The sequence below is a fragment of the Antennarius striatus genome, chromosome 12, assembly GCF_040054535.1.
Source record: "Antennarius striatus isolate MH-2024 chromosome 12, ASM4005453v1, whole genome shotgun sequence".
Classification (NCBI taxonomy): domain Eukaryota; kingdom Metazoa; phylum Chordata; class Actinopteri; order Lophiiformes; family Antennariidae; genus Antennarius; species Antennarius striatus.
In genome coordinates, this window is record NC_090787.1 from 18,178,029 (window position 1) to 18,190,154 (window position 12,126).

The 12,126-nt window shown below is 41.1% G+C and overlaps 1 protein-coding gene across 13 annotated transcripts in view; it reads right to left on the reverse strand.

Moving 5' to 3' along the window:
- Positions 1-4,748: 4,748 nt before the first annotated feature.
- The window catches only part of LOC137605335 (LIM domain only protein 7-like), a 46,496-nt gene continuing 39,118 nt past the window's right edge, over positions 4,749-12,126 (reverse strand). For 9 of the 13 annotated variants that reach the window (XM_068329929.1, XM_068329925.1, XM_068329927.1 and 6 more), the window contains 11 exons: positions 11,546-11,571; positions 10,896-11,003; positions 9,697-9,783; positions 8,978-9,444; positions 8,760-8,816; positions 8,172-8,227; positions 7,298-7,484; positions 6,788-7,105; positions 6,056-6,164; positions 5,545-5,647; positions 4,749-5,470 (listed from right to left, as the gene is read on the reverse strand). In XM_068329929.1, coding sequence (XP_068186030.1) covers positions 5,448-5,470; positions 5,545-5,647; positions 6,056-6,164; positions 6,788-7,105; positions 7,298-7,484; positions 8,172-8,227; positions 8,760-8,816; positions 8,978-9,444; positions 9,697-9,783; positions 10,896-11,003; positions 11,546-11,571 — 1,541 coding nt within the window. In that variant the 3' untranslated portion in view covers positions 4,749-5,447. The remainder of the gene's footprint in view (positions 5,471-5,544; positions 5,648-6,055; positions 6,165-6,787; positions 7,106-7,297; positions 7,485-8,171; positions 8,228-8,759; positions 8,817-8,977; positions 9,445-9,696; positions 9,784-10,895; positions 11,004-11,545; positions 11,572-12,126) is intronic. The other 4 variants (XM_068329928.1, XM_068329922.1, XM_068329919.1 and 1 more) reach the window with 4 other exon arrangements.

Sequence of the window (12,126 nt, forward strand, 5' to 3'; positions counted from 1 at the left end):
GAAAAAAAATGTTCTCATATCTGATGATGAGAGGTGATTGGTTGTGAGCAATCAGTAGATAGATAGATAGATAGATAGATAGATAGATAGATAGATAGATAGATAGATAGATAGATAGATAGATAGATAGATAGATAGATAGATAGATAGATAGATAGATAGATAGATAGATAGATAAATAGATACATACATACATACATACATACATACATACATACATACATACATACATACATACATACATACATACATACATACTTAAACCTGAAGGAAATTGTGTCTGGAATAGTCACCTGTGGCAGAGTTAAAATGGTAAATACTGTCTGACGAGACCTTTAATAATAAAATTCAGGCAAACAGTATGAATCTCAAGCTTTAAAAGTCTATAATTATGTTTGGTATCTTCTCTGTATCGTTCCAATTTTAGTATATGTATTACCGAAGTAATACTGCAGATGTGCAAGAGAATGCCTTTCAGTGCTCAAAGCTGCTCATGAGTAGAAGATGACTGTATTTCCACGGTATTCATATCTCTGAAAACAGTGTAGATTATCCAATATGATAAACCAGTGGCTGGCCGTGCATTGACCTTCAGTGATGTTCTCCTTAGTCCAGTGGTTCTTAACCTGGGTTCGGTGAGTCGTTCTCAGAGGTTCAGCAAAAACACCTGACCTATCATGTCGGGTGTTTTTGCCGAACATACACGAATCCCTGTGTACTATTGACACATTGTGTCAATTTGTGATGACACGCCCCCCTTAGCCATCACTGGCTGCAGGTGATCACGCTACATTGATTAACCTATCTGTGCTACAGGGGATTTTACACACTCAATAGTCGATTTATGCCTGTCATGATGGTACGTCATCTGATTGCTTTCTTAATATTTTTAATTCATATTAACTATGTTGAGCAAAAAAAGAAAGTGGTCGGACGAATTTGTGCAACTTGAATTTACATGTACTGTATTACGGAACGTGATGGGAGTCAGCGTTCTGCATGATTTGCAATGTCAAGTTGAGAAACTCTAGTCTTGCACTGGCAAAAATAAAGGAACACTTCCTTAAACTCAATGGAAAATATAAGAAACAGACTTTGCTGTGAAAATGACATAAGAGTAGCACTTGCCAAGGTGAAGCCATGCATATCTGAACTGGTCTCTCAATAACAACAGCAGAAGTCACACTGATTTGCAGGTAGGTCATTTCATGTGAGTTCATGCACTGTCTTGGTTTTGTTCTTTGAAAAAGGTGACATTAATGCACAATTCATTAAATACACCAGTAAAACATATACTTATGTCTTAAATTTGAAAAAAAAACAAAACTTTTTTTTTTTACTAAAGAAGGGTTCGGTGAGTGAGCATATGAAACCGGCAGGGTTCGGTACCTCCAACAAGGTTAAGAACCACTGCCTTAGTCAAACGTGAATAAATACATCCCATAATACTGTAAGTGCTCCCACCGCTGCCACTAATGCAGCGTTCAGGACTGAGGTGTTTATAACTTTTCTCAAATGGGACAAAAACCGACGTCAGCCCCACTCCTTTTATTGTCAGTGACATAGAAAAATTCTGCTGCCACACCTTTTATAGACTTCACACAACTATGTCACAGAACAAAACCATCTGAAAAGACCATCATTTATGATACCACATAAATGGTGGTGTCATAAAGCTAGAGAAATGAAATACAGACACGCACTAACACACTACTAGATGTTGCATTACCTCTATCATGTATAAAACAGGCTATTTTCCAGTAGGGACACAAGTCTCTTTGTGTATCTCCACTACAATCACACAGCTGTGTAAGTACGCCACATTATTTACAGACATTGCAGAAGAATAAAAAATGTTTTCTTCATTTTTAGTGTATTTGTCATTTTATTTTGTTATTATTGATTTGATATAAATAAAATTTAATTACAAGAACATTAAATATGAAAACTTAGATAAATGAAATGCTTGTACTCACCAAACAGCTGTTCACATGGCTTATTTAAACACAAAATCCATTCTCCTTTCTTTCCTCAAGCTACAACAGGTTAGCTTGTTCAGGTTAGCTAGAACAGGTTAGCTCCTTCAGGGATCGGACCCTAACCTCACTAGAGCTTCTCTTCAAATGTGCGTCTGCATAGTGTGCATAGCACCGCCTTCTCAGAGTGAGTATCCAATCACAGGACACCTACCTGTCAGGACAACGTGGGCCAGCTAGCAGCTCTTAGAAGGCCAACTTGTGATCTGATTGGTTATCGCATCTGTCTATTAACTATATGTTCCCATTCACTCACAGTGCAGGGAGACCTGCATTCTAGATTCTGAAGGTCCTGGGCAGCTTTCATTCAACCTGGCACCGTAAACTAGCTGAATTCTGATTGGATAAAACTTCTCAAACCTAAAAATTGAACACTGACCCAGTATTGGCCTATATCATATTATATCCCAACTAGCAGGAACCTGTGGAAATTACACGACAAAACAATAATATCAGACTTTGCTGTCACAAGAAAACAAACCGCTGTGTCCAACGAAGCCATAACGGCTCCATATTTGTGGAATGGACAAAGGCGAAAACGGCATTACGGTCAGGCCATTCAGATAGACACCGGCTTTGTGAGTTCGGTCCTGGTGAATAAAGCATCGGGGTTCCCCACACGACAACGTGAGGTCCATCACAATCAAAGAATATAAACCGCTATGTTTGACGGAACAAAACATCTCCGTAAGTGAGAGACATGGACAAATGTGAAGAGCTAATTCGGAGCTAACTCGGCTAGCGGCCCGAACCTGACGTAGATGACGGAAGCGTGACAGAATGAGGTTTTCAAGTGAGCTTATTCAAATATATAGTTGGGGATGTATAATTATATATTTTATACATGTTTTAATATAATGCATTAAAATATAATTCACTTTTATCATAAATATTATCTTGATTTCTGGTTATGTTAGACCAGCAGAGAAGGCCTTGCTGGCCCTGATGGCCCACCACTGTGATAAACATGATCCACTGCCATGTGTACAGAATAGTTTCAAAGATTCATGTTGTTGCTCGAGGAATTTCTAGGTTGACTTTAAAGTCCATTTAGTCAAATCCCTGTGGTTGATTAACTTTACGACAGCACTTACAGTCATAGGCACGGTGCCTTTAAGCCATAGCAACAGGTCTGGTGAGACCGTAATAAAAATGATGGCATGTGTTCCAGCTGCAGGTGAATTAGCGCCTGAAAAGCATTTCTACTAAGTGACAAATGGCAGCAGATGCTCCTTCTCTGAAATCAAATTTGTAAGATAAGACTGTTCCAGTCTGACATCTAATGTGCTGATTGCGTGGAGAGTAATAATTCATTGTCACATTTGATTAATATGCAGTCTAAAATTAGGCTTCTTTTAATCCACTGTGTCTAGATTTTTAAGGTTACATCATCCCTACAATTGCTCTCTATATATTTACCTTGATCTCTATTTCTGAGTTAACAGACAACATCTCAAATTACGGAGAAAATTAAGGAAAACGTCTGTTTCTATTATGTTTATAAAATAATGATATTGTCTCATTGATTTGTTAATTCAGGTGAAAAATGGCAAATCCTTATCTCAAATGAATGCACATCACACTTGTGTTGATGCAAGAGCCATCGAAAAACTGGATCCATCCTTCATTGGTGCGATTGTTAAATCACAGTGCCCCCTGTTGGTGAGTCCACGTTAAACTGAAGCTTTATAAAATACGGCTGAAGTGTGGGAATGTAGGGTGATTATTGGACTTAGTCATGTGTGTGATTGTAGGATGAAAGATCCTTCATATAGGCCTCACTGAAAAGCTCCTGAAAATGAAAATCCTTCCTTCCATTAGAAGTGAATGAAAAGGTGACTTATGGTGAGCTACTAAGTCAGAACTCCTTCTGGTGGTGATGTAACTAAGCTCCTCCATCTGTGCTTCGTCTTCTCTCAGGCCTCTTTTCCCCAGCACAGCCAAATATAGTGTTTATCCGTCAGTCCACACCATTTGATTGTCCTGGTCAAATCCTTCCAGACAGGCTGGTTGTGGTCTTTACTTTGGTTGAGAAGATGAGATTCTGATCCTGATAGGTTTTGTATTACTCAGCCAGCTCTGTTTGGTGCCATTAAACCCATGCTTGTTGTTTTTAACAATATACAGATTAAAATCTCTTTCCTGAGAGAGCGCCAAGAAAAATCTAAGACAAGAATCTTAGAATTTGAGTGGTCTGCCTCTGAGGGTTGTTTGTGCTTCCCCTCAAGAATACAGAGCCCATTTATACTCAGTCCAGTATTTCTTCACATCACTTCTTCTAATCTGACTTGCAGTCGTGAAAAATGAGGACAATTCCTTTCCTTACGTTACATTATTTAAACGCATGTGGGAGCTGCACGCAGTACAATCAGGAGCATCACTACTCGTATGAATATTCAGTGCGTTTATGCAGATTTGATTTTTATGATAGCTTATCAAAGACTAATCAAATGAAATGCATGCATGAAATAAATATGAATGACAAATTGGCTTTTGAGAGCACAGGCAGGCCGTCTCAAGCCAGGTACACATGCTCATTGAAATTCCTTTGATTCTGACTGTGGTGCAGCAAAGAAACAGGTAGAAAGGGAAAGAGAAGTAGAATGATTTTTGATTACACAGGCAGGAAAAGCCTTGCATCATATAACGGAATATTCCTACTGTACAGATAATTATGCAATTTCACAGAGGGAAAAAAGACACAAAAACACATTAAGTTAGCATTTAGTAATTTTATTTAAAAATGTTACGGTGTGCCTTGAAGCTATTCAGCATTAGATATTTGTCACACTGAGACTTCCTAATGTATGCAATACAATCATCCATCTACCACTGAAAACTCCATACAAGTGCTATCCAAGGAATGGTTTTAAATATGTTTTTTAAAGTGTTACAATATTTCTCATTACTTTTCCCTGTTATGAATGAAAAGGCACATAGACGCATTTAGAGCAGCTTGATTGCAAAGCTTTTAATAGCCACAAGCAACAAAAAATGCATATAGAGATGATCCTGCAGGGTTTATTAAAACTCAATATTTTTCAAATGTGTCTCAGTAAAGATCGTTATAAAGATCGACATCAATAATCTTATAGACAATTTAACAGTTTGACTATTGTGGCTAAAACATTAAAAACCTCCGGCGCATGCAGATCCTTTACACTCTGTACAACTGTAATACTAATATACTGTATATGATATGAACACATTTGAGCTGAAAACTTTTTCCAAAGCTTACCCTCTCAATCACACACTGCAAAAACAAAAAGAACTTACACCAGCAAATCTTTAATAGTCATAAATGGAAGAATGTTCAAATGGAATGTCCCAGCTATGTGCAGTGTTCACTTTAATATTAATGAGTTGTTGTCTCAAGGTGTTTCTTCGTCTATCTGCTGGAGTACAGTCACGTCACATTGAGGTTGGCTGGCCAACTTGGAGGAAAGAAACGGAAAGTTAACGCTTGAAGAAAGCCAAAAATGAAGCATGCGAAGGATCACAGACTCACTTTTGAACTGCATGTAGCAGGAGTTACAGTAGAGCTGTTTGTTCCGTATTCTGACTTCAGCTCCTGCTTCCGATCCTCCAAGATCCGACTTGCAGTAGATGCACTGAGGAAAAAGCAGAAAATAGATTTAAAAAGACTAATCCTGTCAAAGCTGTGTCTCAGTCCAAAGGCTGAGAAGTGAGGTCAAAGAGAAGCCACCTGATGGTGTAGAAAGAGAGGAGGGAAGGGAAAAGAGTAATTGAAAGTCAAATGACCAAGACTGGCAGAATCAGTAACTGTTCAGAAGCAGGAGACCAAAAACAAGCGAGGACAAACGGACCAGGAGGCTTCCAGAGCCAGAGGGAAGCGTTGGTTTAAAGAAAGTGAGAGGGTGGATTAGTTCAGCGTGCAGGTTTCCTCACAGGAAATCTACTTTGCCTTGAGATAGACCAGGTGAGAAATGAAAGAACAAGTTTGAAGTGATCAGGTGTGCTGATGGAGGGCTCCCGGCCAATAGGAGCACAGCTCTCACCTTAAAACAGCCCAAATGATAACAGAGCCCGAGGGACTCAATGATCATGGCTGCTCCCTTTCCCAGCGGGGCCTCACAGAACGTACAGGTTTTTTTTCCACTCACTGACCTGGATTACAGAACGTACAGCTGTGATTGGACTGTCCAGCACATATGCATAACTTGCATGTCATGCATACACAAACACACAAACAACACAAGTCAAAGCTTGTATCAGGCAGGGTTAAGATGATGATGATGTTTTATATTTCTATTCTATATAAATTACTTTGTTGATTGTCCTCTGTTTCTTTTACATGGACTCTTAATATATAACATTATATGGAAACTGTTAATGAGAGATGTTGTCTTTGGTGTTATGATATGCAGGCAGCTAAGACACCAACGTAGTAACACACACAAACACACACACACACACACACACACACACACACACACACTGTGTGAAGCATAGTGTGTGTGTGTGTGTGTGCGTGCGTTTGTCTAACTTATGAATGGATGGGAAATCACATTAGTAATATCATCTGCAGCAACATATTATACAACATTCAAAATAAAAGACGTGAGAACAGTGTAGGTTCAGACACATTTCTTCACCACACCCCATTCAACGTTCTAGTCTAACAACACCACAACTATGTCTACACAGCCCAGTACCCTCACCCAGTATACCAGTAGGAAGTCAGAGGCAGCTTGTTTGGGGAATTAAGCCAAGCAGCATTGTTAATTTACCTGCTCCTCGGCGGAAGGGCATCAGATCTGGGCTCTGGAGAAGGGGTGGGTGACGGAGAAGAGAGTGAGGGGGACGATGACTGGCGGGACCAAGGGGACGACGGAGTTCCTGCCCCATCTCGGATGGAGCCTGTGGAGTAGGAGGAGGGTAGGGTAGAGGAGCCCGACTGCTGGGTTCCCAACCCGCCGCTGTAAAAGGAAGTGCCGGCTGAGAGGCTGGAGTGAGGCCGGCTGTAGTTCTGGACGTAAGGGTTGCTTCTGGGCGTCCATGATGAGCGCCAGGAGTTGTAGGAGTCCAAGTTGTCAAGAGAATCTCCTCTGCAAAGCCAACCATTGCCACACTAGCATTAGCCAGTTAGTAGCGGCGTTTAAAACGTCTGGTTGTCAAACTTACCAACAGGAATAGATTGATGGTAATGGTTGATAACCAGACTAGAAAGCGCTGGGTATTAGTAAGTGTAAAAAGTTGGCCATCCCAGAACACACCACTACTCTTCCACATGACTGTACCTGCGCATTGGTGGAACGTTAGGTGGCTTGGTGGCGGCGGCGGTGCTGGAGGAGCGCTGGCGGATCCAGCTGCTGTCCGTGAGCAGCGGCGTTTTCTTCTTCATCTCATTGAGGATCTGCAGCCGCTCAGCCTCAGCCTGAGACAGGGGCTCCTGACTCTTCCTGTCCATCATTCCATGGCCCGTCACTGCCCCCCCCCCAGAGAGGAAACAGAAACCAAATGATGCTGGTGGAGCAGGAATGTCGGAGGGACGTGGAAAACAGACTACAATTGACAGTGGGGGTGCAAAAGAATAGACTGAGATCACGTAGATCAATTTTAAATTCTAAAAGAAGAAATGCAACCTGGGACAAAACGGCGTTGCGATCATAACACTGCCATTGTGATCATGATGGTTGATTGATTTAAATGATTGTTTTTTGTAATGAAAAAGCTGCAAATTTTGATTTGTTTGACTGATCAGCTGATCAAAAGGAAGATCTTGAGGCGTCAGGCTGATCAGAGAGGTGTTCGGGGGCCGAGCCCACCTCTCTCTGGCTCTCTGTATCTCATGGCATTGAGGATGTTTCTCCTCTCCCTCTCCAGCTGTGATGCTGTTCTCTGATTCTGGGTCTGTTTGTCTCGTACGCTCCTCAACTGCTCCTCCAGCAGCCAGTGAGCCATGCCCCCCGGCTGCACATGCAAACCTACAGCAAAGTACAACCCGTATATGCGCGCAATACATTCACTTAGAAAATACTAACCCAAGCATGTATTTCCTTTTAATTTATGTACTATGATAGCATTTACAAGTACTGTACTTAGAGTTACCATTATTGCGCTTACTAACAGTAACAGCACAAATAGAGAAAACAGGAAATCAGGAGTACAAACCGCGACTTGGAGGTTTTTCCACTTCATCAAGCTGGGGAGATGATTTCGATTTTGCCCTGTTAAACAAAAGTGAATATCTATTACGACCTGATTTACACTTGCAGTTGCTTCTTTTTAAAATTCAAGTTTCATATTTTTAAACTGTTATAACTGCAAAAGACATGTACTTTTTGATACTTGAGATAAAACTGTAATAATGGGAAACTGGTGATTCCTGGGTCTCGGCTGCAAGCCAGACCCTCCATGATGGGCATTGTTTGAGCAGTTCAGTTCAAATGAAGCAGACATGAAAAGATGCCGTGAACATCTGAACACATCAGCTATGCGGTAATGATGTGCCAAATCCCCAATTAGATGAGTCTAATATGCAAACTAATCCATTCATTACTGCATCATCTGTTTATACATCAGTGTTATACAAGCACAATGTTGTATTAGTGAAGTACTAGTTAGCAAATACATTAATAAACACATGAAGCTGCTAGAAATGCCAGAATGAGCTGCTGCGAGGAACTGAATAAAATCTATGAGTTGTAATAAAGTTCATCATCTTCAAACTGATCGCTGTTATAAATGTCCTGTACCAACCTGTCTGACAGTGACAGAGTAGGGGGGACATTGGCAACGCCATGGGGGCCACCAGCCCTTTGGTGGAAGTTAGTGTGTGGAAGGAAGCGGGGCACGAAGCACATGCAAACACATTAGTGGCATTAGGTTAATGCACACAACAAAGCTGATTGTGCTTCGTGGTAAATGTGTTATCAGCAGAAAAGACATGATGGAGGCGTTCAGGCGTCTCTACTGACCACTGCTGCAGCTCAAAGGCTCGCTCCTGCTCCCTGCGCTGCTGCTCAGCTGCTTCCTGCTGCCTCCTCTCCTCCTCTCTCCTCCTCTGCCATCTCAGCTCTTCCTCCTCTCTTTTCTTCCTCTCCTCCTCCTCTTGCCTCACTTTCCTCTTTCTCTCCTCCTCAATCCTCTTCCTCTCCTCTTCCTGCCTCTCTTTCCACTTCCTCTCTTCTTCCTCTTTCTTCTCTTTCCTCTTCCTCTCCTCTTCCTCCTCCTCCTCTCTCCTCTTCCTTTCCTCCTGAAGACGTCGCAGCTCCTCCTCTTCTTGTCTCTTCTTCCTCTCCTCTGCCAGCCTTTTGAGTTCCTGCTCCTGCTCCTCCTTTCTCTTTCTCTCTTCTTCTTCCCATGGAGAAGGGGTGAGCTTGCCGAGGGGAGAGAGGGGGGAGTGTGGGCTGACTCTGTGACTGTTCACCTCTAGGATCCCAGGCTGCCAGAGACAAGAAGGAACAGAAGGAGACATAATTCAACATAAGATGTAATTAAGTTCTCAGGATTGACCTCCAGGAGGAGCTACACCAGCAGTGGAGCTGATAGATCTGCCTTCACAGGGAGTGCAGCACACTTGGCGTCTCCTGTGGGAAAATCCACACCACTGCTCGCTGTGTATTTTTAATGGAATGGACTCACGTTTCTAAAGCTGAACCCTGACCGAGAAATAACAGAAAAATCCATTTGTTACCTCCGGTTGACCTACAGTCCTGTTGATCTCCTGCTGAGCCTTCAGCCACTCCTCTTGTAGTTTCTCCTGATCACGCTTATATTTCTCCTGGACAGAAAAAGCAGGGCATAGGTTAGGGGTCATCTAATTAAATATCAAGCGTGAACACAACAAGTCCCACATATTTGAAGAAACACATTACATTCAGAAGACAAAGAGAGCAGGAAGATGAAACAGAGGAAGATAGTGCCTCTAAATCATACTCAGATCACTCCAAACACACCTCCATTTTATCTAACCATCCTGAAAGATAAACCAAGAGAAGCTCGCCCAGGGCTGGACGTCTCCGTGGCGCATCATAAAATCAGGCCATGTATCCAGCAGAGACTAAGACTGGAGGAGTAACAAGCCATCCTGGCTCCATCACTGCGCTGCATGGACACCTTTGATCTCCATCCAAAAATAGACCCTCGGAAAAGCGTTTTGACGGATTTTTACTGTATTTAAGTTCAATCCTCAACAGAGGTTTTTTTCAGCTGGGATGATGCTTCATAAAAATTAATCTGATGTTTCCATTAGGAGCAGGCTGCATTGATTGTAAGGATTTTCTAGCCTTGTCTCATTGTTTCATGGGCTGCGCCTAAGATTTTAGAGAGTTTTTTTAATTAACTGGACTGTGAGGTTGCTTCTTTTGGAATATTATTAATGCAGTGGGACTCAGATGTCATTAAGTGTGGTAGACCAGGTTAAAAGTGACATCTAATGTGTGAATTTACCATCCCCTCAATAAGTGCCCACCTGATGATAGTCGTATTATTACATTCTTATTGAAAGTGATTGAGAGCAGTCCTGTTGGTGGATAGAATGTTAATCATTAAACACTATAAATTGAATATGTGAACCAGGTTTTATTAATATTTTACAAATGCAATATAGTTATAATGTGATTTTAGCCCTTATCCCATTGTAAAGAAGACGTGTGATAAAAGCAATGAATCCTAAATGTCTTTTGACATTTTGGTCACAGATGGATTTGTTCTATTTGATATCTGTTTTAATAAACGTTATCATATTTAATATTATTCTAAAAATGGTTTCCCCCTGTTGCTGTAACATTTTCCACAGCAGCGCAAACAACAGAACTGATGACTGTAATGCAATGACTGTAGGATCTGTAATGCATCAACGTGTTGCCTCCACGTTAATGTGTTTTTATCTACCTGTAAAAGGCGCTCCTGCTCCTTCTGCCATTTCTCTTGTCTTTTGCGCTCCTCTTCAGGGTCCCACGACCAGCGACTGACAGATGGAGCGATGGAGGGAACAGGTATCTGCAGATGGAGAGGACAGATGTAGTATAATTACACATGCTTGTGTATTTAATGGAGCAAAATGTTACAGCTTGTGACATCATCAACTAGTTATGTTATTTGTTTTTTCCACTTCATCTCTACCTGCATGATAATGTAAGATTAACAAATAAAACTAATAAAACATCATATTGGCCATGCGCTGGATGTCATTGTGATACAACTGGCTTTGTGGTACCTTCATGTCAGTCAGAAATCACAGTTTTGTCACAGATTTGCATTCATTCCAGTTAGATTTTAGAACACAATTTATCTGAGACCCTTCAGTATTTTATTCCTCAAAGATAGATCAAAATGAAAGCTGCAATCATGACAATTGAGTAATTGTTTGACAAATGCACCAAAGTAAACTGAAACAGCAACTTTTTGTTCCGTATATAAAACATCAGTATGGATCTGGGTTTGTAAGAACTGTAGAATCTGCTTTCAAAGTGTTGTCATCCTCTAAGAGCAGTCATAACAGAGACAAACATTCCTTCCTTTGCATGGAGAGTGCTACTCACATCTGGCATCACAGGCTCTGATCCTCCTTGAAAAGAAAGAAAATCATCCAGTCAGTGTTTCTGGTGCAAAAAGTTTTAGCAAAAGAATATAAGGTCAAGGTCTCATACTGTGGCAACACAAAACTAACAAGCTTATTAGACTTTGTACTTGATCTTTATGTCATCTTCATCACTGAAAATGACACTAAAAACACACCAGTGGTTTCAGCAAGTCCTGAACACAGCAGAGATTAGATTTGAGGCACCAGGACTTATTGATTCTCTCAATTCAAGATAACTCCCAATGTTGGCAGTGGAAGCCAGTCTTGAATAGAAAAATCAAGAACTGATTATGAGGAAAAAATCAAACACCACATGAGAAAAACATGCAGCAGCAAGCATACAGTAAGAGCAGCACAGCCAGGGTGAAAGGGTGAAAGGCCAACATACGGTTAAACGCATGCATGTCAAGAGCACAACAGGAACACTTTTAAACTTCATGCGCAGGAAAGAGAAAAATAAAATCATGTATCAAAACTGGACCCATTCAAAAATATCACAAACACAATATTTAAAGGTTTGCATTATGAAATGGAGTCTGA